At 44.5% G+C, this 27,973-nt stretch overlaps 1 protein-coding gene across 9 annotated transcripts in view; it reads right to left on the bottom strand.

Annotated features, from left to right (window-relative positions):
* Window positions 1-27,973, bottom strand: part of MYO9B (myosin IXB) — a 108,828-nt gene that overhangs the window by 68,442 nt on the left and 12,413 nt on the right. For all 9 annotated transcript variants that reach the window (XM_083180897.1, XM_083180924.1, XM_083180915.1 and 6 more), the window contains exon 2: window positions 5,219-6,100. In XM_083180897.1, the coding sequence (XP_083037023.1) occupies window positions 5,219-6,046 (828 nt within the window). In that variant the 5' untranslated portion in view covers window positions 6,047-6,100. The remainder of the gene's footprint in view (window positions 1-5,218; window positions 6,101-27,973) is intronic.

The following is a 27,973-nucleotide window of genomic DNA, read 5'->3' as shown; positions in this document are numbered from 1 at the left end:
CTCCCGAATTGGAGGGCCTCGAAGGAGGCCACCATCTTTCCTAGAAGGACAATGCACTGGTGCACTGACACTTGGGGGGTTTTCAACAGGTCTGTGACCAGCTGTTGAATGGCCACAATCTTTTCTTGTGGCAGGAATACTCTCATAAGAGCGGTATCCAACACCATCCCCAGGAACTGGAGTCTCTGCGAAGGGATCAGAGAGGACTTTGCTAAATTCAGGAGCCAACCGTGACTCGACAAGGTCTGCATGGTAATCTGTAAGGCTGCCTGCAGCTCCTCCGACGACCTCGCCTTTACAAGCAGGTCGTACAAGTATGGTATGACACAGATCCCTTGGTTTCCTGAGAACCACCATCATCTCCGCCATCACCTTGGTGAATATGCGCGGGGCTGAGGACAGGCCGAACGGCAGTGCGCGGAACTGATGGTGATCGTTCAGCAGCGCAAACCTCAGATATTTTTGATGAGGTGGCCAAATTGGGATGTGAAGGTAGGCGTAGTTCACATCCAAAGATGCCAAGAACTCCCCTTCCTCCAGTGCCGCTATCACGGCCCGCAAGGACTCCATCTTGAACTTGGTTACAGACAAGAATGGGATCAGGGATTTTAGGTTTAGTATTGGGCGAACCGACCCGTCCGGTTTTGGGACCACAAATAAATTTGAATAATAACCCTGCCCCCTTTCCAGGGGAGGGACCGGGGTTATTACTCTGGCCTGTATTAGTTTTTGGATTGCGTGCTGCAAAACCATTTGGTCCACTGGGGACACTGGAAGGCCTGATTTGAAAAACCTGTGAGGTGGTTGTATTGCAAACTCCAGCTTGTAGCCGTGCAAAATAAGAGCCCGTACCCAAGAATTGAGGCACGAGGCTTCCCAAACATGGCCGAAGAACGCCAGTCTGGCTCCCACCTCGACCGGAGCTATAGGTGGAGCCCCACCGTCATGCTGCGGGTTTACTTGCAGCTGCCCCGGATGGCCACTCTGTGGTGGCCGAAGCAGAAGGCTTCCTGAATTTACCTCGGGAGCCTCTGGCTGCATTTGAACCACCCCTGGCTTTTGGGCGGAATTTGCCGGTCCGAAAGTACTGCTGGGTGTGAGAAGGAAAAGGACGCTTGGGCGCCTGTGGGGTCGATGGCAGGAAGGTGGACTTCCCTGCTGTGGCTTTAGAGATTAACTCATCTAAATCACAGCCAAACAACCGTTCGCCTGTGAAGGGAAGGTTTTCTACACTCCGTTTGGAGTGTGTGCCCTGGTTAGTAATCAAATTAAATACCCCTTTAATTTGTGTAATTTTAAAGGATTACAATTACCTGTGGTAAATTACTGCATCTTATAAATTCACTTGGGGCTGTTCAGTTAGCCTCAGGCACAATAATCATATTGCTAATAAGCACCCCAAGGAGCTGTGATAACACAAAGGAACCAGGTACTTATCCCAAGTCGATTCCCACATGTCATCGTGGAAAAAAGTATCATGGCCATCTGAATCCTGACTGTCGGGCAGTCATCCGGCAACCCCCCCCCCCCCCTACCTTTTTATTTTTTATTTTTTATGTATTTGCATTGCAGCCCCCAAAGAAACATGTGGGATTCTTCTCTTGTAGGATGTGTGGGGGCTGTTTAATATTTGGAGAGATTTACTACGGTCCTTCCATGATACATCCCGGGAATCCATGATATTTACTTTTACCGGCCTGGTGGGGTTTTTTTCTGGGGATTTCCTGGAAATAATATTTCACAAGTAGGCCCCACAAAGTAGCAAGATCATAAAGTAGAGAAGGAAGGAGAGCACTTACCAAAGACAGCATCATGGAAATGTTTAAGGTAAGGTGCACAACGGGGAAATACTATATAATCAGCACTTACTGAGAGCTTCTCGATATTGTGTACAATTACAAACCGGGCTGGAGCCGCCTAGGAGAGGTACCATAGAAAGCTGGGAGCAGGACAGGTAAGACAGTGGGCTTCCCTCTCCCCCCCCCCCCCCCCCCCCCTGGACACGGAGGCTGCGGGCACCCATCGCAGTATAGCCCGCACACCCCCCAGAGCACAGGCGCCTGTTGCGGTATCGCCTGCAATCCCCCCCCCCCCCCCGGAGCGCCGGCTGCAGTATCGCCCGGACCTGGGCGGCGGGCGGAGGATTTGCCTGGGGCGGGGGGGAGGCTTGCACCGGCCCTGATTACAAAATGTTTTGTATAAACCTTGACACTCTAATTACAGCTATTAACACTTTGTTATTTACAATTGCCCAAAGATTTGTCTAGCCTGTTAGCTGACAAGGGAATTGTGAGAGGAGTATCCAATCATCTTGGGTCTTACATTTAATTGGCTGTGTTTGAAAAATTACAGTAGCTGATTAGTTGGTACTTTATTTTATTTATTAAGTTTCTTATATAGCGCACACATATTCCGCAGCGCTTTACAGAGAATATTTGAACATTCACATCAGTCCCTGCCCCAGTGGAGCTTACAATCTATATTACTTGTACAGGCACACACAGACATTATAGGGTTAATTTGTTATTACAAACTCCACACAGTTAGAGCCATGGTGGGAATGGAACCCATGACCTCAGCGCTGTGAGGAAGTAATGCTAACCATTACACCATCCATACTGCCCTTGATCTGTTTTATCTCTAAAAGCTTTGATAAATACCCCCTAAATTCTTAGATAACACCTTCAAAAAATATATTTTAGATATCATATTTACAGTATACATTTTGAAAATATAAACTGGGGGAATTGGGGGAAAATTTACCAAGATTGGGGGAAAATTTACCAAGATTGGAGTTCTATTTCAGATGGAATGTTGCTATGGGCAACCAATCAAATATGATTATCATCTTCTAGAAGGTGCCCAAAGCAGCATCACGTGTGAAATAGAACTCCCATCTTAGTAAATGTCCCCCATTGATTCTAGTAATTTGCATACTTCTGTCTAGCTCACAATTCTTATGGTTTCATGTTCAAATGATTACTTGAACAAAAGTTTAGAAGCTGCAGCAATATAATTGTTTTTACGTGTGTGTGTGTGTGTGTGTGTGTGTGTGTGTGTGTGTGTGTGTGTGTGTGTGTGACTGGTACAGAATCAGCAGATATGTTATTTTGCTTGACTTGATGTCAGCTGCTTGTAATATAACCATGTATGTAGGTATTTTTCGCTTACATTCTTATGGGATACAGGGAAGTCGTTCATAACGATGGGGAAAAGAGGGTTTCCGTAGGAGACAGGCACTATAAAACTTTATACAGGGTGTACTGGCTCCTCCCCTCTGCTCCCCTCCCTCTAGCCAGTTTAAGAAATGTGCCTCAGGAGAAGCACGCATCAGGAAGAGCTCCAGAGAGTTTTGTCTTCTGTTTAATTTCTTTATTATTTTGGGACTGCTGTTTTGGACTCAACAGCAGTCCTGCGTCGTGGGAGACTGGGGGAAGGGTTCAGCTGCAGGCCACTTCATGGTACCGAGCTGTCCCTGCCACAGGACCACTGTCCTGCGTGGGTGATGTTACCGCGGGCATTGCGCTGCAGCGCGCACACCCCTGGCATGCCGCACACCCCTAGTCCAGTCTGAAGACATCGTGTGGTGAGTACTACCCCGGGGTCCCCCGCCGTGGGGTCCCGGGTTGACTGTGCGGCAAGATGGCGGCGGCAGTATCGTCGGTGCCCTGAAAAGAGGGTTTCGGAGTCAGGGGCGTCATTGTTTCCACCAATGAAGGGAGCCCATATCTCATGCCCGCAGTGTCCTGCGGTCAGTCTGGAGGTTGGGTAGGGGCCACGTACAGCCTCCACTGCTGTCTGCTGTACTATGTAGACCACAGCGAACCCGGGGAGGAGGTGAATGTACGCCTGTGTGCCGCATCCATTCACCTCATGGTAGGAGGCTGGGGGCAATCCAGCAGTTTTCCATGGGTGCTGAACTTGCCTCCAGCGTGTTGGTTGTCACCGCGTGGATCCACTCTGGTGGATTTCCCAGCGCTTGGAGATTATGTAATCTCCAAGCGCCAGTTTAGGGCCCGCCTTCTCCAGCATCACCCTCCGGGCATTATGCCGGTGGAAATGTGGTGTAAAAGGGGACAACTACTGGGTTGCATCCGAATTGGAGCCAAGTCCAAATAAATGTGTGCGACCCAGCATCTTTGGTGTGAAAGCGGTATAAGTGAAGACAAACTTCATTCATTCCGTTCTATATGAAAGTTTGATCATGTTACAATCAAAGTAGAGTGTTATTAGATAAGCCTCTAATCTTTCTTAAAGTACTTATAAAGGCCCATACACACTAGATGATATTGGTACAAGGTCACTCAGAAAGGGCTTTCTGAGTGATGTTGTGAATAATATCTCCTAGTGCTTAAGCTGTACATCGTTAACCACCAGCTCCAGAATCCAAACATGCCACAGCATGACCGTCGTTCCACCACGCCGTCGCCCCCCCCCCCCCCCCCCCGTGCATGTGGCAGCAGCAAGTGTCTGCACTTGCTGATGCCTGCCCCCTCCGGCGCCAATATCGGCGTTGGCAGGGATCTTCTAAATGTATGGGCTACATATTGACACACTGAATTAAATTAAGAGCGTCCATATGCTTTTTTTTTTACCTACGACTGGAAAGCTCATATGTACATGTACATCTATATCACAATATCATTAACTCTCATAATGGTGCTCTCCATCAAACAAATTATCTACAAAATACAGCAGCAGCTTTTCACTCCCAACCATGTGTTTCTGTGTGCAAAAGGAAGTAACAGCAATCTGCATTTTCAAGTGTCTTGACAAGTCCCTGTTAGTGGCTCACATTACACATTTCAAGCAGCCCACAGATAGTATATAGTTAATTGTATAAATATATTTTACATTGAGAACCCATTTAAACATATTGAAGAAATTTAATTAGCATTGTAGGAATGCAGCTCTTGGATAAAAGAGCACTTTAACCCAGGAGATACACCTTCGTACCAATGCCCGGAGCTTAGTCAGGGTTATCTGCATAGCAGGGGATAGGTGCTGGTCGTAATACTATTACCACATGCAAACATCAGTACCTTGGGCTAGTCTTGATGTGAACATGGATTTTGAGAATGGTGCGAGAAGAAAGCCACTAGTTCTGGTTGATAACATTAGCAATCCAATAGTACCAAGCACTTAACCCGCAAGTTAAATTCACATGATGACATAAATTTACAGTTAAAATATGTCATAATTAGCAATATAAAATTACCTCAAGTACAGGCCCAGCCCCCAATATGGTCCGCTCGACTCCACTGGCATAGCCTTTCTGACTCAGTGCAGTAAGACAGTGTATTAGGAAATTTGTGCTCTGTGTTTTTCCTGAGCCGCTCTCACCAGAAATTACTATGCATTGGTTGACTCTCTTCTTTAACATAGTATGATAAGACACATCTGCAATGGCAAAAATGTGGGGCTCCAGTTTACCCAGTTGGTGGTTGTCATACATTTTGACATACTTTGGATTATAGATGGGTAAAAATTTGAAGGGATTGATGGCTATCAGGATACTTCCTGCATATGTGTAGATCTTTTGCTTTAGAAAACGGGTCTTAAGGTTTCCCAATATGGCTGACTCTGTAAGATTGGGCAAGTTACACAAATCATTGTAATCCTCCTGGGATCGGGGTAGAAAGCCCCTTTCCACAAGCCTCCTGGCTTTATCCTCTTCTGATGCAAGAGGTAGATGGATATATTTAATGCTCCCATCCTGGTTCTTCTCCTGTAGCAGGAAATAGTATCCTTCCGTCTGTAAGTGACTCTCTTGTGCTTTGCGGGGCCACAGCCGAACCCTTTGCACTGGGGAATCATTGATGTCAAGAATCCACTCCTCCCCTCCTGACTCCTTCACCTCAGCCAAAACATAGGTTTTGGATGCATCCAGTCCAAGAGCAGCCACTGCAGATTTGATGACATCGGAGGCAGAGGACTCCTTTGTGGCCAGAACAGTGCAACAGTTTGAGTCTTCTCCAGAGAGTTGGGGATAAATGTATAAATTGCAAGACGCCTTCTCATGGCCAGCGTCATTTTTTAAACTCATCCTGTGCCACACATGGATTCGGCATGCCTTGGATTAGATCGCTCAATTCAGCATCTGAAAGGTAATCAAGAGTGTTAAAAAAGACTAATTGTCATCACAAATCAGATCAATAACTATCTTCATATATGTATCTACCAAACATTCTTTCATTTTGAGACCAAGGTAAGTATTCAATCCTGAGCAAATTATTTGCCAGGTGGAAAATCTGCAATTTTTCGCCCGTTCTTTGGGTGAATTTTGACACACCCTATACAATCCCAGTGCTGATTTTTCACCAGCATTGGCAAAAACGGCATGGATTGGCGAAATTCATGTATTTTGTCAAATTCGCAGTTGTTTTCGACCAGCCCCCCCCCCCCCCCCCCCCCAAAAGAAGTGAAAACGCCCATGATTGAATACTAATCATTAAATTGTTGTATATTTTTCGCCTGGCCAGGAAATTCGTATGGGATTGAATCCCCCCCCCCCCCCCATAACTTGTTTCTAGGTGTAGTTAAACACTGTACTGAAGAGATTGGTTATTGCTTGCCAGGCCCCACAATAAATCACCATAGAGGGCTTACCATAAAAAACACACAACTATTGCATATACAAACTAAAATAGTGCTTTTTTCTAAATTTAACAAACCATATTAAAGTGAATGTGAAATAGTAATAAATGATATATGTGAATTAGTATTTAAGGTATACCACGAAGATCAGTACAAAAGGAACAGAACAGTAATAAACAAAGACTAGATAATAACACACAGGCAAAAAGATTAAGACAGTGGTTCCCAAACTGTGCGCCTAGGCTCCCTGGGGTGCCTCAAAGCACTTGCAGGGGTGCCTAAGGTTGGGGGTCCAGAACCAATTCAAATTATTCATGGCCAATGAAACAGGCAAAAATCAGTGCTTGGGGATTCCAATTATAAAATATGTGGGGAAACAAAAGTGAATCGTGTTCGTCACCACATAACTGGACCTAAGGATGACATTTAAGCACAACTTATTTCATAAATGTTTTATTATTATTATTCTTGGTAACAAACTTTGGCCTAGGGGTGCCCTGAAAAATATTCTGATACTCTAGGGTGCCGTGATTAAAAAAGTTTGTGAACCTCTGGATTAAGAGGTATCTGTCTGCTTTGAGTGGCCACTAACTAATTATTTTCATTGGAGCATACGGGGACAACAAGAATAGGTACTTGTGTATTATCACGGCGCCCGCGAAATCGGCCGAAAATCGGCCGCAAATCGCATGCGATTTAGCGGCCGATTTGCATGCTATTCCATCATTGCACGATGCGTGGCGAGCAGATGCGGTACGCGTCCTGTTCATACCCCCACTATCCACATTGGCGTGGAGTTCATTTGGTACTTGTGTATTATCACAGCGCCCACGATGTTCACCGTACTGCATCGCATGCAATATAGCGGCATGCAATGCTATTTTTAATTGTACAAGCACCCTGATTGGTGCATACAATGTTAAATGCACCCCCATTGTCAACGTCACCCCCACTATCAACGCCAACCCGAAGTGTGGCGAACGCAGGGAGCCCGCGAGGGGCGGTGGTACGCGTCCTCCGACCTTTTCATACCCCCCACTATCCACGTCGGCGTGGAGTTGATTTTACATAGTGTGGCAAGCGCAGCGAGCCCCAAAGCGTGGCGAGCGGCCGCGGAATACATGTGAAGTAATCCGTGTCCGCTCGCCGCGCTTCGGGCTTGGTGGCGAGCTGCGCTCGCCACACTATCTAAAGTCAACTCCATGTCGACGTGGATAGTGGGGGTATGAATAGGTCGGGAGGACGCGTACCGCATCCACTCGCCATGCTTCGAGCTGACATGGATAGTGCAATTATGGAAATAGCATGCAAATCGGCAGGAAATGACCGAAAATCGGCCGCTAAATCGCATCACGGATCGAAACGTATGTATGCAAATTACATTAAATCGGGCGCCGTGATAATACACAAGTACCCAAGAATTCACTCCTCACCGACTGACTCCTTTACCACAGCTAGAACATAGGATTTGGAAACGTCCAGTCCAAGACCAGTCAGATCTCTTCTACAATATCAATTTTCAATAGGATTGCTAAAGTAAAATTTGGATATGTTGTACAATCAGACTATTACAATTACCTTCAAAAATGGCAGCTGATTTAACAAGAAATTAATTTTCATAGCAAAAAATAATTCCAGTGTAAGCACCCCCTTTTGTCTTTCTATTGTTTCACACTGGTTTCCCTTTTGGTCTTTGAAAAGCCTGCAACACAGGCTGATTTTGGCATTTGACACAGAATTAGGGAAGAAAATAGAGCAAAAGAACATAAGCAAATTCTATGATTAACCCTTTTGAGTGCCAAGTGAATTTATCAAAATAATTGTAAAAATTATACACAATTTTTTACATTTGAAAATATCAGTAACAAATGTGAGCGACACTGGCATTTTTGCACATCTCTCATTCAAAGGGAAGAACAATTAAGTCCAGATATAAATATAATATGTGCTCCCATAATAGAATACATATGGTATTAGAATCCTAGAAAGCACATTTTCTGTGACCGTCAGGAAAGAATTAATGTCCTCCATCAAAACAGTGAACACATCCTGCCAGACTGACTCATTGACAGGTCATGTATAGGTCATAAAATAGAAATCATTATTCCAAAGCATCTAAAATGGAAAAAAGGTATTGTTCAATGGTTTCTAATGCTGCAGCTAGCACATGACTGAATCTGCTCGTTAACAGCATCACAGCAGCTTAACACTATAAAAGCTGTGCAAATTGCAGTGTGATAAAATAGTACCTGCAAACAGTTGAGCTAGTGACTTGCAACCTTTACTCTCCATAGGAGACAGGAACAACGATTTCTGAAAGAAATCATATCCTGTATTTCCAGAAAGTTGTTTGAGTAACATACTCTTTGCCACAAGCATATAGTTTAGGTGGCCATTTTGGACAGTTGGAGCAATATCATGGTAAAAGTTAAAAAACTGGCTTATATTTCTGGGTGCCCACAAATTTTCCAGAACTGAAACTCTAGTGCAGTGGTGGCCAATTTGCGGCCCTTTCTTTATTCACATGTGGCTCCCAACACCGACCGCTTCCGCCGAGTATCCGACCTTGTGAGCAGTGTAGCGGATAGTGTGCCGACTAGACTGTGTCAGCAGCACAAGGCGACAGTGCGCCCCATCTCTCACATTCATCATTCTTGGCTGCCTGCCAGCTAGACCAGGTATCAAGTTGGTCCCTGTGACTAGTACTCTTTTCAGGAGGCTACTGGGGGTTCTAAGACTTTAAGCACTGAAATGTTTGCACTAATCCACCCTGACAAACTGAGCTCATTACAATTGGGAACAGTGACACAGAAAGGGCAGCAGCGACAATACTAGGGGCTGCTGTACTGGAATGGGGACACTGTAGTGCCACATAAGGGACTGCCTAAATGACACAGAGGATGGCCTGGAAGGGGAGCAGAGGTTTATTATAAGAATCTTTTCAATGTATTTTCTGTTGGATCTGGCTTTTGCAATGTATTTTATACGAGGGACCTTTCCTAATGGACAAAGGGCAATGCCCCATTTTTTGATACACAGATGATGTTGGCTTAGGGGCACTCAAACCAGACAGACCAAAAGCCAAAATATATGTCTGTTACCCCTGCTCTAGTGGAATGTTTGGAATACTTTCTGTACACATTGTCCCCCACAAAGCTGGAACACCTTATTTTACTTTAATGCCGCTAATGTATGGGAAGCTGCATAGGAGCTTGTATGCAGGAGCAGCAGGTTCTGCTGAATTGGACATGTTGTGTCGCTGAGGGCCTTATTCTAGTTCACTCTGACAAAATCCTTCTTAGATGGACAAAATCATGTGCACTGCAGGGGGGTAGATGAAAATGGGCAGAGAGAATTAGATTTGGGTGGGGTTTTACTTCAAAGTGAGATCTATATTGCAGTGTAAAATTAATGCAGCCAGTATTTACCCTGAACAGAAACAAAATAACTCACCCAAATCTAATTCTCTCTGCACATTTTACATCTACCCCCTGCAGTGTACATGGTTTTGTCCATCCAAGAAGGATTTTGACAGAAAGAGTGAACTAGAAAAAGGCCCTACTGTATGTGAGGCCCAGCTCTAAGGCAGGACATCTAAAAGAAGCCTGCACACTTGAAAGATCTGTGATCTTAAAATTTATGTAAAGATTTCAATTGAACTCTGGACAAAAGATTTAGTTTCTTCCGGCTGAGCTGCGCTGCATTACACCGACATGTAGGTGTACGCAGTCTTTGCTACTGCACATGTTGCTCACCCCATTGACCGTCCCCACCGCCGATCGCCTGGAAGCTGGAGCACCTGAACGCACCCAACACCCGAGCACCCCAACCAAATACTCAACCACCCAAATGCGCCCAAACTCTCCTGAGCACCCAAACTCACCTGAGTGCCCCAACTCCCAAATACTCGACTGCCTGAATACCCAAGTGCCCAAACAAACTTGACTGAACGAATACCTAAGTGCCTGAACATGCGGAGCACCCCAACTCACAAATACCCAACCGCGCCCAAATACCTGGGCAACCAAGTGCCACAGATCTTTAGCTGCATCTTCGGATCTTCCCTGCAGCAGGGAAGATACAGCTAAAGATCCGCAGGAGTTTGCGATTACGATTGATTTGCTGTAAAATTGGACAATTTATCGGTCAAAAAATTACTTTCGTTTGAGGGCACCTTAAGTTACCTACAGTAGAACGCTATTAGAAGTCTAATACAATCCATATGGACGACATGTACAAGATAACATTGTGTAGGTTGGTTGATAAAATGATGAAATGAATAATGGGACTGCCCTTCTATGTGCATTAATATCCCTTTCAGACAGAAAACAAAACCCGGGAACTACCCTGGTCCAGGAGGGTAGACCAGTTTTTTCTGTCTGAAATGGGTCAACCCGGATCTTCATGCCAAAAACCCGGGTCATCGGCTGTTTGAAACGGTGAAACCTGTTTTTTTGTAATGAATACACAGAAAGGCAGGGTGCAGGGCAGAGGCGGCCGGGAGCAGGAGATTGGGAGCGGCAGCTGGGAGCAGGAGCTGTACCACTGTGCAGTCCCGGAGACTCATCAAGGCAAAGACAGGGACCAGCCCTGCTAGTGGCAAGCACTCACTGCAAGAGGGGCAGCACTTACCCATCATCTGCAGTGCAGGTCACAGTGCACAGACTGGAGCTGCAGCCTACCTAGCTGCCCAGGAATTCTTGAATATCAGGTCGGCACCAGCTCTCTGGGATCAGCACAGCCACAGGTACCCACTGATGGTGCCAGGGCAAGGCAGAACTCCTGCAGAAGAGTGCCTGTTTCTGCCCTATAGGGTATAGACAGACACTCTTTACTTTTTTTGCTTGGGCTAGTGTGTTTGGGGGCTGCTAGTGTGCGGGGCCATAACTCAGGGGGGCAGCAGCCATTACCAGGGATAGAACTGCGGCAGTCACATCATTAATCAGGCTTCTGTGTGAACGGGGGTCAGCTTTCAGCTGAGTCCTACCTGGATTTTTGTATCAGGAAGTCTCTCCTTTAGCCTCCAAAATTTAAAGAGTTCCCTGAAAAACTCACCTGTTCAGGAAAGCCGATCATATTCCAGAACTCCACATAACCTCCAGTAGCATTCATATCCAATCAGGACGGTCTTGCAACCTGGTTGGACTGCCATGCTATAGATTCATATCAGTATGTATCCCTCTTATAAACCCTACAGATTGTAAATTTGCTTACCTCTATGTTGGTTTGTTACTACCTAATTTATTGTATTAAGGCCCCCATACATTATGCGATTTGGGCAAGATTTCGGATGAATCGGGCCGTGAAATCGTCCCAAATCGCATATGGAGACATCCCCTCCGACACGATGCGCGGCCCCGTGCGCATCGAATCGGAGTCGGAAGGTCGAACAGGCTGCACATAAGATTCGCTAAATCTTATGTGCTGCCCGGAGCCGTGCTCCCCCACAATGGGGGACCTACCAGAGCCGGGTGGAGGGATCAGGCGCAGGGAGCCTTGCAGAGGAGGAAGCCGCTGCCATCAGCGGGAGCAGGGGGTGGCTGCGCAGAGTACCAGGGAGCCGGGCAGGAGAAGACGCTGCAGCGCGAGTGGCTAGAGCAGCAGCAGAGTACTTCCCCCCAAAAAAAGCCCATACAAACGCATAGGAAGCCATTGATTGGCTGAGACCTCTCTCAGCCAATCATTCGCTGATTGGCTGAGAGAGGTCTCAGCCAATCAATGGCTTCCTGTGCGTTTATATGGGCTTTTTCTTTATTTGGAAGTGCTCTGCTGCTCCCGCCACTCACGCTGCTGCTGCAGCGGCTTCTCCTGCCCGGCTCCCTGGTACTCTGTGCCGCCCCCCCCCCCTGCTCCCTGCCCGGCTCCCTGCACCCCCGCCCGCTCTCTGGTCGCAGGCATATCCCCGCTGCTGTCCCCCGTTCCCATTGTCCCTGCAGCTCCCCGGGAGTTGCATGTGATAAATCGCATGCGATTTATCACATGCAAAACTTGGCACGAAGTGCCATCGCATGTGATCCCTCCCGGGGAGCTGCTGGGACAATCGGGTCCGACAAATGTATGGGGGGGCCATACTGTTTCCAATTGTAAAGCACAAGGGAATATGTTGCCTTATATTGCCCTAAACTCAAGATAGAAAAGCTAATTTAGAGGTTAGTGATGAATAGCAGACAATAGTAATTGAATATAAAATGAAGGCAAATTATCTATGGTCACTAGGAATATATGCAGCTACCTCAGCCACACAAGCAGGCGTGTGTGCAAATAGATAACATATGGCATAATGTACCCTCCAATTCTTAATTATAAGAATAAGTACTCTCTTTCCGGCTACATCGTGGGGTTTTGCCTATAAACAATAGTGTGCGCGATGTGCTGAGCGATCGTGTGTATGCCCATTGCTCAGCACGGAGGCCGGCATCACCCCGTGCATACAGGTCTTTACTCCAAACACCTTAGTGGACAGGTCATTCACTTATGCATTATTATCACACTCCCTCTCCTAACAGGGGTATACACATGGTGACATTTTGGCAGGAGATTTTGACTAGAATCTCCTAGAAGGTTAAACAAAATCTCCCTATTTTTCTCCTGCTTAGTCAATATTGTCATACATAGATTGCTTAGCATAGTGACTGTGCAGGCAAGGCAATTTTGACTAGATCATAGACTATCATTACTTCGACAAAATCGCTTAGTCAAAATCTCCAGTGCATCTAGCCAAAATCTCTCTCAAAACTGCTTAGTCAAAATTGGCCATTAGTCAATATCTCACCATGTGCATCCAAGTCTAATGCTACAAAAGCCTCACCAGGTACTTAAAAAATGGGTAGGCTAACAGTCAGATAAAGAATATCCAATAAATGCTCAGTCCCTAGTCAACAGCTTAAGTAAATTATTCAACCATATTCATAATTGAAAATGGTAACTACCAACAAGGCTTTTAAAATAAAAAAGGTATTCCTTTTATCACAAGAATGAATTCCTGTTCTTGAAATGTCCCACATGAAGGGTTTTCCTAGAGAAAGGAGGTATGTACTGCCTAGCACAGACAAGCAATGCACAAGGTTACAGAGTATGTATGGAGGACATAAAACAGGTAAAGCAACTTTTGTACCTTTAGGGAATCCAAGGCAGAAGTAAGCCACATGTGTTTGACAATAATATTGTACAAAGGACAGACATGTAAAAGGTTTGATTTTTTTTTTCCCCAACACTGGTTATGCAGTTAGCCTCTACTGATTAGAGAAAGTCTCGGTCTTGTCCTTATTAAGGACAGTATATTTACATTTCATAAAAGGTGCGTACACACTGTACAGGTTTTCAACCAATATTGTTAATTTTGGCCCTGCTGAATGATATTGGTCAAAATATTGTTCCGTGTTCATGCTAGGAATGGCGACAAACAACCTTGATGAACGACCCGAAGGACTGTGCAGGCAGTTCAATTTGGCGATCTTTCAGAAAAGCTCAGAGACTGTAGCTAGATTGTTTGTCGAATTGTTCAGCATGTACAAAACACATCTTTTATCCAATACACTGGTGCATACAACGTCCAGTGTGTGTGCACCTTAAGGCCCATACACAGTGGGCAATTTTGAGCTGAAAGCAGCTCACTTTTACCGTTTGAGCTGCTTTGAGCTCAAAAGTCACACAGTGTGTATGGCCCGTATTACCAGCAGATGAGCATCAGGGTGGATGGCTTTCCATAGTGTCCTGCAAGCCATCCACTTCAGGGGAAAAAAAACTCCCAAAAAAACGCTTGCACGGGTGAAAATTGTTCCGTGTGTATGCAATGAGCGATTTTCTCCATCATCGCTATGTATACACACTGGGCAAAAATGTCCAGTGTGTATGCACCTTTAAGACTGCTATTATTTGCCTCACGGCTGCAGCTTAGATATTTCAATAGCTACTTGCCTGTTACAACAAGTACACACAGGTGGCTCTTTTCATACTTTTCAGTACAGACATACTGTAGGTATTGGTAAAAAGTAAAATCCATATTTTAATTTAATCCATGAAAGGGCATGGCCATAAGGAAGTAATGTAAAATTACCATCAGATGACCAGTGAGACTGCAGACAGTGGACCTAAATGAGAAATTGTTCAATTCAAATCTTTAAGGCAATCCGTTCTTATACAAATTGTGGGGAATTCATTTGTTTACCCATTGGGGAGACATTTCAGCTTTCTGCCTTGGGTCTCTGTTTTGGAAAGACTGTACATGAAAGCCACAAATGGGTTTTCCATTATTTCACTAATTCGCTCAGAACATGACTGAATATCGCTGTGTGTGTAGACATACAGCGATGTAAATGCGGGTCTGTATCTGGCACGGAATAATAACCCACAAGCAGGTTATTAAATCAATCAGGGCTAGTGTTCTCATCAGAGAACACTGCCCTCAACACCTCGCTCAGCACACAGTGCTGTGTGCTGAGAGACCTGAGTGTTCTGAACGAAGTAGCATCGCTCAGAACGCTCTTCCTACACATCGGTACGTGTGTAGGACCCATTACTATCGGTCCGTCCCTAGTGTACTGCCTTGGGGAGGTTTAGTTGGGCTGGCTTAAGGGTGTCCCATGCCCTACACTTAGGTTTTGGGGTTTTCTTTGCATAATCTTGGGCAAGATTATGGGTTTACCCCACCATGTCCAGATAACATCAGGGAAGTCCCTCATATTCTATTTATTGCAAGAATTATTACAATTATAGATAGTAACGTTTGAATAGTGCACCTGCATTCTTTCTCTTTGTGTGCTAATCAGATCTAAGGATTGGCGCTTTCATTGCACCTTCAGCCATGTTTTTTTTTAAATGTTATAGAAGAGAATAATACCCCTTTCACACTGACAAATATTTCCCAGGTTATTGCACATGAACGCTCGGGAAACTGGTCAGTGTTAAAGGGTCCTGGAAGATTGTCCCGGGTCTTGACGGCCATGGGTCCAGGGGCATTGAGAATGGGTATCCCGGGTCCCTTTCACAGCACTGTAAAAGGCGCCGCTGGGAGATGCGGACATCTCCCAGGGCTGCCCCGCCTCCCGCCCGGCATTATGCCAGGTCAGGTGGATAGTGTGAAAGCGCTATTAATAAAACCATGTCTAGCCTATGCCTTCTTCTAAACAAAGCACTACTTAACAAGTTTTTTTTTACATTACACTACAAACGGCTTATCTTAAACAATCATAAAAAATAAAACTATGCCAGTAGTAAAACTCCAAATAAGGCCTCCTACTAAACAAAAAGAAATACACAATGTAACTCATACCACTTTTACAACAAAACTGCCGGGTAGCACCCTTTTACACTGGCGTCCCCCGGCATTAGCATTATGCCGGGTAGGGGACACCAGTGAATTCTGGCCCTGAGCCGGCGCTCGGAGATGACATCATCTCCAAGTGCCGGGAAACCCACCGACCGTCACCCCCGCAACGACGACTAACACGCTGGGGGCAAACCCAGCACCCAGGTAAGCTGCTGGGCTGCCCCCAGCCTCCATCCATGAGGTGAATGGATGCCGCACACAGGCATCCATTCACTTCTGCTGCTGTCTGCATAGTACCGGAGAGGGGCCCAACCTTCGGACTGACCTCAGGGCGCTGCGGTCCAGAGGTTGGGGCTCCAAGATTGGAGGAAATGGGTCCCTGGGTCGGATGATCTGGGTTACCCATTTACACGGACTCGTGAACATTTGTAGGGTCAGACACCGGGTAACAGGACCAGGGTTATTCTTTTTTTTTGCCCTTTTACACCAAGCCCTGGCCCGGATTGGAGCGGCAATACCCGGGTCGTGGCTCTGGTGTAAAAGGGGTATTAGAGGGTGTTGATACTCTACAAAAAGCTAATGAACAATCTTATCACTATCTTGTGAAACTTAATTGGTCACATTGCCTTTGGACTTTAACACTTTGCGTTTCAACATCTGTGGGAGATGTGCAAAATATCTCCTAAAAATGTCACAATCTCTCACATTCGTTATATAAATTCAAATAAAAAATGTTGTGTAAAAAAATTATGGTACTTTTGTAGTACCAGGGCACCCAATTTACATACGTACGCTTGCGCAAGAAAATCGCATCGCACGTCCCGTTTTAGTGCCGTGCGATGTGATCTCAGTAGTTAATATGGATGGACGTTTGTTAGTTACCGTAGCTATGCTTTCAGAATAAGCTTAAGCTACGGAAATAGTGTAGTCGGTCAGAACTTGCGTAAGTGTTCCCGGTCACTGTCAGAATCATTCTAAAGTGAATATCTGATAGTGATGGCTGCTTCAGTGAGTGCTCAGAACGCGACAAGAGGTGACAGTCATGGGAGGTGAACAAATCACCATGTTCACCTTGCCTAATACAGAGGAGGAGGCTGTGATGTTTTTTCAGCGACACCAGTTGCTGCCGGTCACACAAAATTGTGTGAACGGCCATCCAATGCGGATATCGCTGAAGGAAAGCAAGTGGCGCTGCCACATTAAGGCCAACCGCACAAAGGTCAGTCTCAGAGCGGCGCACTGGTTCCCGGTTACCCTTCCTCACCCTGGTCCAGGTTATCTACTACTGGGCCGAGGAACTGACCAGTGTGCTGTACTGTGACCGGGAACTGCACATGTCCATCAAAACCACTGTGCAGTACAACAGATTGATGAGGGAGTCATGTGCTATGGACTTCCTTTCCCAGCCCCATAGACAAATTGGCAGTCCTGGGCTGGTGGTCGAAGTGGATGAAAGCCTCTTTGTGAAGAGAAAGAATCATGTGGGGAGGATGCTGCCTTAGCAATGGATTTTCGGAGGGATCTGCAGGTGCATGCTTTCTCACTGCAGTTGAAAAGAGATGCCAGTAAGTTCATGGCCGCCATCAACAGGAACGAACAACAATCAGGAAGATCGCATCACATGCATCTTATGGCACTAAAACAGGACATGCAATGCAATTTCCTTACGCGGAATAGCCCACTAAGCAAATTGCTTAGTGGGCGCCCTAGTACTACATACGGTAAGTACCAAAATTATATTTCCTATATAAAGTAAACATTACAGGTCATTATGATGAATACAAATGTTTGATTGCCAATTTCACACCTATTTTTCACTTTGCACGCAAAGGGTTAAAAGTAAACATTTTTCATCACCAGGTGGTAATGGTCTGTCTGTTATCAAATGGCCACAATGTCTGAATTTATTTTGATTTACAGCGAGATGACACGAGAAAAGAAATTCCTGCTGTAGTTGTAGCCATTTGGCAACAATATTGATAAAAGTTTAAGAGCTTTTAGGTTTTAATGTGTACCCAAGCTTTAAGACCATTAGCACTATAGCCCTTAAGACTAATAGTCAAAACTAGTTCAAATAAGTGCAACTGAATATTTTTAGTTCTCTGCCGATTATCGATCGCTGGTTTCTGACACCCACACAGCACCCTAAGCTTCAAATAATACAGTTTTTGATTCGTCAGTGATAACCACCATGTGACTGAAAGCATTTTTTGCTGGGGAAAAGGTTTGAATGCAGTAAGACATTAGCATGACTCCACCCTGACTTCCTATCTGCCAAATGAATAGAGGAAGTTAAACTAAAGTAACAGAGGAAAAGTAACTCAATAAAAAAAAAAGGGAAGAGGGAGAAAAAAAAAGTAAACACTTTATCAAAGAGATGTGCATAAATGTGTTTATGTTTACATACAGAAATCTAATGAATAAGGGCGTTTCACAGTTGCTGCCTGAAATTTAGTCATCATTTCAACCAGTCATCTAATGCAGGGATGGGGAACCTTCTACCCTCCAGCTGCTGAACTACACATCCCAGCATGTCTTGCTACAGTTTTCCTATTTGGCCTTGCTAAAACGGTTGCAGGGCATGCTGGGATGCACAGTTCAACAACAGCTGTAGGGCCGAAGGTTCCCCCATTCCTGATCCAATGTGTAAGCATTATATTGTTAACCATGTGTGCTCCCGCTGGTCATCCCCTTAGTTATCTGTACACGCAGCTTAATCGTGACTATAGCAGGGTGGAGAGGTTGTCATCAGAATATTCTTTCAGAACTTGTATAAAAGTTGAATAACTATAAAAATAACATTTATTTCCATTGGTTATTGCAGGCTTGAAGAACCAAGAAAATAAGTTGTCTATTGAAATTAATGGGGGAAAAAAAATTAACTTGCCGCTGGATATAGTTTTAAATAAATTAACTAGTGGTATATCACACATATGGAGATGTAAATGCATACCAATACTTCCCTTTCCTATGTGGTTTACAAAATGCAACTCGCATGGGTCAACACTATTATGCCATAAAAAAGTAGGAAATCTATTAAGTGTTTTTTTTTTAAGCACTTTCGAGACATGCAAATTTACCTTGCGAAATCTAGACTATATCCAAAAAGACGCAATTCTGTAACAAATTGCCTAGTTTTTTCCCAAACGGGAAAAGTTAAAATCTATTTGGTACTTATATGTTAGTTGGGCGCCCACTAAGCTATTTGCTTAGTTTTCTGCATACACTCGCCACGCTTTGGGCTCAGTTGTTTGCTGCGCTTGCCACACTATATAAAATTAACTCCATGCTGACATGGATAGTGGGGGTATGAGAGTACTAACTATACTGGGCGCCCAACTAACATAAGTACCATCTATTCTTAGAAACTGATGAAAAATATTGAAACCAAAATATAGAGAGAGAGAGAGAGAGAGAGGGAAAATGCGCAGGTAGTATTCCGCACTACCCTGTGTCCATAGCCCTGCCAATTGTAAAATGATGTCTGACTGCCATTGGCAATAGATCTAGCACAAGTGTCAAGTGTTCTCCATTAATGGTGGTTATATATCCTCCCATACACACACTTTCCTAGACTGCTATCATTTGTGAGCTAGTTAAACTACTCCTCCACATGCAAAGCTTGATCCAGGGGGCATGGATGATGGCAGCAATACCAGGATTTGCTTGATTACTGTAGGTTGCGCATGTTTGTGGACTGGCAGCCAATCAGGAAAGAGGTAGCAGCAACTCTCTGCTCACTACTACCATCCTTCCTTACCACTCTTTATGCCCACACTTCACATGCTGCCGATGCACCGTAAACCAATTATTACCGACCCTAAACCTTTCCCTCTCTGATCCCTATTACTTGCAAGTACAATTCAATACTGGAATTCCAGAAATCCCCAGGATTATAAAAAATGGGTCTGGATTAACCTCCCTAGTCACAGGCCATTACATCACTGCCCATGGGGCAAGAGAGTCAGGGGAAATCCAATCAATTATCTTCTAGAAGGTGCTAAATGATAAGTAGATTCTGATTGGTTGCCCCTAGCAACATCCCATCTTCAACAGAACTCGCATGTTAGTAATTTAACCCTTAAGGCCCCCCATCCACTAGTGCGATATGGCCTGTTTTCATGCGATAGACACATTGCTTGTCCTTTTCCTGCGATTGCAATGACATTTCAATTACAGATCAGACATGCTGCGCACATGAATAGGTGCACATCACAGTGCATTTCTACACCTATAATGCTTCCAATCGGCTACCGTGGTGCCCAGCCATCAATAAATACAAGAATTTACGGTACTTGTTTCCTAGCATGGCGCCACCGATTATAATTGTATGCCATTGGGTCCGAAACATCGCGCATTGTATGCGACGCGACCGACCAGATTTTTACATTGGAACCAATGTTAAATGGTCCATGAGTCCCGATTTTACATTGGACTCAATGTTAAATGCCCCCCAGACCCCATTTTTAATTGTATACCCACCCTGATGGGTAATCACTACGTGAAATGCCCCCCCATTGTTAACGCCAGGATCAACGTCAACCCGAATCGTGGCGAGCGCAGCGAGACCGCGAGGGGTGGCGGTACGCGTCCTCCGACCTTTTCATTCCCCCACTATCCACGTCAGCGTGGAGTTGATATCACATAGTGTAGCGAGCCACCGAGCCCGAAGCGAGCCTCGCGCGTTACTTCACACGTATTACGCGTGCTCTCGCCACACTTCGGGTTCACGTTGATCGTGGCGTTGCGTTAACAATGGGGGGGCATTTGACATAATAATTAACCATCAGGGTGGGTTTACAATTAAAAATCGGGTCTGGGGGCATTTAACATTGGGTCCGATGTAAAAATCGGGTCGGTCGCGTCGCATCGCATACCTTAAGTTAAAGGTATGCGATGGGACCAATTTTTTAACTGTATTAAAACCGTCTTTAAAGCCCGAAAATCGGGTCGGTCGGGTCCCATCGCATACCTTAAGTTAAAGGTATGCGATGGGACCCAACGTGCGCCGTGCTAGGAAACAAGTACCGAATTTCCACTTGGCGGCACCCATCGGATTAAGCAATGAAAAACTCAGAAATGCCATTTGCTACACCTTGCATTACTTCAGGGTTTCAGCCCACAAGTCGGTCACCATATATTTAATCTATAGAAATCGAAAGCATTAAAAACATGTTCCATTAAAAAAAAAAAAACAGAAAACCAGACCAGCCAAGAGATAATTCCGCAAGCTGGATTGAACATTTCAATTACAGTACATTAAATCTATTTACTATATATAGAAATCAAATGGTCAATAAGCACTTATATCTCTATGAGCACTTTATCACCATGCATGCCAAGCCTTTAAGATAGGAACACATTTAGATTAAAATTATCGTTTAAACCTTTTGGTGCAAATGGCATTTTCTGTTTTTCATTGCTAAATCCGGTGGGTGCTGCCAAGTGGAAATATATATCCTGAATTGTATGTGAACCTCCCGGGGAGCTGCCGGGCGGCTCGGAGGAGAATTGGGTCTGACTTGTCCTTAGGACAAGTCGACCTAATGTATGGGGGCCTTAAGTGTGTAGGCCCCATAAATGCATGAGTTTGTGGCCTACTCCATTCAAAAGGAACATTACATTATAAATGTGGAGCACATGCAGATAATGACAATTCTACAACAGAGAATAGATTAGATAATACCTTTACAAGCTGCACTAGCTTCCTTATCACAGAACAGAATTAACTCATCCCTTCCTGCTTTACTGCTTGTACAAGCTTATGCTTTGCTCAAAACTAATGTTTCGTACACAATGTGGACAATAACAACTGGTTCTGAACAATAAATATTTGAGACCGTCCGGCGTATACACTATCATGATGTCGATGCACGCATCTGTTGGTCATGTCACTTCTTTTGATATTTTGAACAAGCAGGATGATCTATATATAATGTTGATGACAGCCTACTCCTGGATTTGGCCTCTGATGATATCTAGTGTTTAAAAAAAAAAAAAAAAAAAAAAAAAAAAATCGCTCAGTGTGTATGTACTATGTATGTGTATGTACTATGTATGTGTATGTACTATGGACTGGATTCAGATATGATTGTTGCTGGGTGAATTTGCAGAGTCCGTCGATGAGATAGTCACAGAACAGTTATACCCCTTCTACACTTGTAAAAGGGGTTAACCTGTGTCCCTTTACACAGGACTTCTACTCAGGTCCTGACCAGGGTAGAACACAGGCAGGACCTGGGTATAGGGCAGTGTAAACGGGTACAACCGGCTCATCCGACCCGGCTCCCATTTACAGCAATGGGGGAAGCCCAACCTCCAGACCGCAGCATGGAGGTAGGGCAGGGGGGCACACAGCCTCTGCTGCTATCTGCTGTACTCTGCAGACAGCAGCGGAGGCCAGGAGGAGGTGAATGGATGCCTGTGGGCGGCATCCATTCACCTCACGGATGGGGGCTAGGGGGTGCACGGGGACTGCGTGACAATCAGTGGTCCCGGTGTTTGGAGATTAGGTCATCTCCAAGCGCAGCCCCCATTTACACTGCGGGTCTGCACCGCAGTGTAAATGGTGCAAATCCCGAATCAGACCTGGCTTGGAACGTGTTCCAAATACGGGGTCTGATCTGGGAGTTAGGTGTAAAAGGGGTAAGAATAATAACCTGCACCATGCAAGCTTGCAAATGACTTGCGTAAACATCGTTAACACAACTGGCTGACGAAGGCCAGAGCTGACTTTACATTCCCTCACTGAAAACAGCTGGGCATGTCTGCGTTTTTACGGACACTCGCAGATAACGTCAGGCTACCAACTTGCGAGGGGATTGTGAAAAAACTATGGCTAATTTTTTATACGATTTCGCATAGCGCCACGATCCGTACACATGCATAGTCATTCAATAATCGATCAGCTTGCGAACGGGACAGCTATAAGCTCGGAATAACCCCCAATATTGTATGTTTGGGAGTTCAAGGGAAATCAATGACAACATCACATCGTTTGCAATGTAGTCTCATGTGCATGCATCCAAGTAAACTAGAATATCTTGTTGATCATTTGCACAGAAGAAAAAAAAAATGCTGAAAGGTAACTCAAAAAAAGAGCCAAAAGTTTAAGTTACATCTAGTGCAATTACAGTAAGTACATCAACCCTCAAGATATGCGTCTCAAGAATACTTTAAGCAAAATAAGTGTGTGTTGTCACAAGTTTTTCACCCCTGCTCATAGCACAATAGTAGCACTGATGACAGAGAAGCCCTCTGTGGCCAGTCTTACAAAACCCAGTACTGTTTCCTGGATCCCACCCCCTTTTCTGCGCCTCAGAAAATAACTTTCATATGTTGGTGCCTGCACCCTGGGGCATTAACTCTTAACATTCTTGCAGAGGAGTTCTCATCTTACTTTTTTGGTTAACACAGAACTGAGGGGGGGGGAGGGGGATACCTATCAACTGTTATATGCAATATTCCAATACAAAAATATCATTGTTTACAAGCAGTTGGCAATTATCCATTGAATACAGATTATCTTGGATACAAAAAGCCTGCAGCTCCTGATCAACATCTGATGTGAACACATTAGCGGAAAATGTGGTTGGTGGTCTTCTAACCTCAGTAGTTGTGCCACAAGGGACCCTGAAGTCTCACACAAGTGATCAATGGCTGCATCTGTTATTAGGCTTAACCACAAAACAGAACATAGTACTTTAGTTTAAACAACTGTGGTAAAACATTTTACAAAAAAAATATATATATAATATATATATATATATATATATATGTACTGTAGATTTCTTTGATAAAGGCGCAGGAGCGCCGAAACGGCCCGTCAGGGTACACGTATGGCTACTATGCTTAATGTTTATGGCTACCACTGAGATGAAAATACACATGGTTACTTAGCTGCTACTGCCTGTAGATGAGTATGATTTGCCTGCTTTATTAAATACTTGATTATTTACTATATGGTTGTGCCGGTCCCATCATTTGTGGACACCTTGGTTTTTGCACTTGATTCATGGACTGCATAATTCTCTGACCGAGCACTCACCTTTGCATTGATTGGTGTGCGTTTTCAACAAGCAACCTGTGTACCAATTCTTTTTTGGATTCTGGATAGGCACCCACCTATGAACTGTATATACTTTATTTTTTTATATTTTTTGGGAGTGTGTTTGTTGTGGTTCCTACCGGATATACCGGAGGGACCTTGGAGTAGTGGATCCAATATGGAAGACATTACTGGTACCAAGAGATTTTCTGACAAGGATATCACAAAAATTCTTTTCAATGACACCACAGCGTTAGCATTCGATCAAGATACCCCTGGGGAAATTTATGCCGACTTGTTACAGTTACGTAAACGTTTAGTCGAGCTGGAACTCCATGGACTTACGCTGTCCCAGTATCATAAAGATAACCTGATCCCACGTGGGTTTCGGGTTAGAAACCAGCCTACGTTGGGTCGATCAAATAAGGAATTCTGTACCCAGTGGTGTCAGATTTTAAATCAATGTAGTAAGGATCTGATGATCCTTGTCATCCAGCAGGTGAACAAAGATATTGTCAGTGTACAGCAAGAAATTGATGTATGTGAAAGCAATGGCGTTGCATGCATGAACGCTGATGCTGGGGGTGAGTGGCTTGCTAAATTGGAGGACTCAGTGTCCAAATTTAAGACAGATTTGCTTAGCTTTAAGAAAAGCAAGTATAGAAAGGTGAAAGAGGACTACAGAGATGCGAGAGTATATCCATGGCTGACTGGCCAACCTATTAGAAGAACGTGGAGAGGTGGTTTTGGCAATAGGAAAAGGGCAGAGGTGGAATTCACTGATGTGGATTCATCTCAGAGTGAGTCAGAACAATTACCCAGGGGTGTAAATACGTCTTCTTTTTTTAGGAGAAGGAACCTCCACTCGCAACAAAGCGCGAGGAAGAAACCTTGCAGGAGAGGGGGTTCAAAACATAGAAAAATCAAAGGGACGAAAGGGGAGGGGGAAATAGTGGTATTTAACCTGTCGAATTACCAGCTTACACAATCTGAGTTAGGAGTGCTTAACAAAGGAATGACATTTGTCCCTACGTTTAAACAGAAAGCCTTCGATTGTGAGACTGAGCTCTATCGATTTCATTGACAATTAAGGTTGAAGGATCACTTCTTTAGACATAAATCTGACCCTAAACAGGTCACCCCCTTCAGAACACGCTCATCTTTTGACCCACCAAGTACTAAAGCATCCATTGAAACATTTATGCGATTAGTTCGTAATGATATCCTACCAGAAATTAGGAGATCAAGGATACAGCGATCCAATCTTACACGTGAGGAGATGGCTGCTTTGAAGTCACTGCGTGAAAACAAAACCATCATTATTCGCCCCGCCGACAAAGGCGGGGGCATAGTGGTATTGGACCGCGAGGAATATATAAATGAAGTCTTGCGTCAGATGAAAGATGAGACGTGTTATAAAAAACTCCTTTATGATCCTACCTCCAAATATAAGACTGAGATAGACTCGATTATCAATCTGGGTCTGTCAAATGGGTGGATAGATGAGGGGATAGCGGATTTCTTAACACAGGAATTTCCGCGGATCCCGCTCATCTATATATTACCCAAGATTCACAAATCTATGGTGTCACCCCCTGGGAGACCCATAATCTCCTCTATTGGCTCTTTATGTCAGCCAATTTCACAGTATGTTGATTACCATTTGCAATCTGTGGTTCAGAACACTCCATTTTGGTTGCGAGATACCACTCACTTTTTAAATAAATTGACCGATTTTGGCAGGCCACTCACCAACAGCATGCTGGTGACCATGGATGTCACCAGCCTATATACAAATATAGGCCATGAGGAGGGGGTAGCTGCTATCAGACGGATAATATCCTCGAGCGCTCACTACTCCGGTCCTGTTTCTGAATTTTTGATCTTACTTATTGAAGTCATTTTGCATAAAAATTATTTTCTTTTCGATAATAATTTTTATTTACAGCTTAAGGGGACCGCGATGGGGTCAAACATGGCCCCATCGTATGCGAACCTTTTTATGTATGATTTCGAAAGTCGCTTCATTATGTCAGATGTTAATTTTTCACGTTTTATTTCGATGTATGTACGCTACATCGATGATTTATTTTTTGTTTGGACCGGAGGTGAGGAGCTTTTGGATGAGTTTGTCAGGCAGCTTAACACCCTCCCTGGCTCTATCAGGTTTACCCATTCTGCTAGTTATGAGTCTATAGACTTTCTTGACGTATCTATAGCTATCAATGATGGGCAATTTGTAACTAAACTGTTTAAGAAATCAACCGACAGGAACAGTTTATTATTGGCCTCTAGCTTCCATCCTCAACCGCTTAAATCTGGACTCCCATATGCCCAACTGCTCAGGGCAGTGCGGATAACTTCACAAGAGTCAGACTTGACAGATGTTATCGATGGAATGAGCAAATGTTTTGCTGAGAGGGGATATAGTGCTGAGGATATCAGTAATGCGAGAACAAGGTGCCTTTCCTTGAGACGAGATGACCTGCTGAAGGCAGTATCACATGAAGAGGATAAGGAGGACAGGATTATGTTTGCCAATACATATTCCATTACATCGGGCAAATTAAGATCGGCAATTCTGACACATTGGCATATCCTTCGCACAGACCCCATCATGGGTGAAACGTGCAAAAAGCCGCCACTTTTCTGCTATAAACGGAGCCAAAATATCAAGCAACACGTGGTATACTCAGACATCAGTCCACGTGTAGACAGACCGGGTACATGGCTTAGTACCAAGAAAGGATCGTTCAAGTGCTCCTGGTGCGTTAACTGTAAACACATCTTGACAGGCAGTAGCTGGCAACATGCACTGACGGGTCGGATCTATCATTTAAAACATCGCATGGATTGCGACACTAAGTTTGTCGTATATGCTGTATTGTGCCCGTGTCAGAAAGTTTATGTGGGCAAGACTGTCCGTACCCTAAAGGAAAGGATTGCAGCTCAATAAAAAAGGCACTAATCAAAGTGGAGAACACAACTCCCCCTGTTGCAAGACATTTTGCGATGAATGGCCATAAGATGGGTGATTTCAAATTTATCCCGATCGATCATATTCCCCCGTTGAGGAGAGGGGGAGATCGACACAAGAGACTACTCCAACGTGAGAGTCAGTGGATTTACAATTTACAATCACTTGCCCCTCAAGGACTTAATGAGGAGATCAATATGTCTATATTTATCTAGAATACATTGGGATAAACCTGATAGAGCTTTATGGCTTATTGGTCATTGACCACTATTTACTGCATGCGATGCTGGCACACGCTGTCTCTATGGTGCCTTTAATAGTTTTTTCTATAAGTTTCCTTTACCTTTTTTATTTTTATGATTTTCGTTTTTCTATATCTTGTGAATTTACTGTTTATGTAGTTGATGTGGGGTACATATGTTGCCAGTTAATATAATTGCGTTTCTCTTTGATTAAAGCATCCTCTGTGATGCTCCGTATGTCACACGGTATAGTATTGATAGTTATTCGCATTAACAGGAGCTGACTGGGTTGTACCCCACATGGTGACTACATCATCATTCTGGTTTTCATTGTTTGTTTATACTTTGCTTGATGGAGGTACTGGAACTACCGCGCTACCATGGCAACCGGGGTAAACGGCTGTCCACTTCCGGCTGGCGCGGCACCCTGAACTGCTCCCCACGCAAAGCGGCTGCGTTACTTGGTTCCGCTTCCGGTATCTTGGTTCCAGGACTTCCGGGAGTGTCCCAGTGACGCCGACTTACTGTGGGACGCACTAAGGGATGCAGCGCGACCGCGATGGCGGCATTTACACCCCTGCTATAGGTAAGTGTGGTACACCCCACTACTTTATTATGGGCATCTATGCGGCTATACTTTGGTTACCCTTTGATAAAGGCGCAGGAGCGCCGAAACGGCCCGTCAGGGTACACGTATGGCTACTATGCTTAATGTTTATGGCTACCACTGAGATGAAAATACACGTGGTTACTTAGCTGCTACTGCCTGTAGATGAGTATGATTTGCCTGCTTTATTAAATACTTGATTATTTACTATATGGATGTGCCGGTCCCATCATTT

This window comes from Crinia signifera, chromosome 1 (assembly GCF_055691185.1).
Source record: "Crinia signifera chromosome 1, ASM5569118v1, whole genome shotgun sequence".
Lineage (NCBI taxonomy): Eukaryota > Metazoa > Chordata > Amphibia > Anura > Myobatrachidae > Crinia > Crinia signifera.
This window is presented reverse-complemented; position numbering and strand designations above follow the sequence as displayed.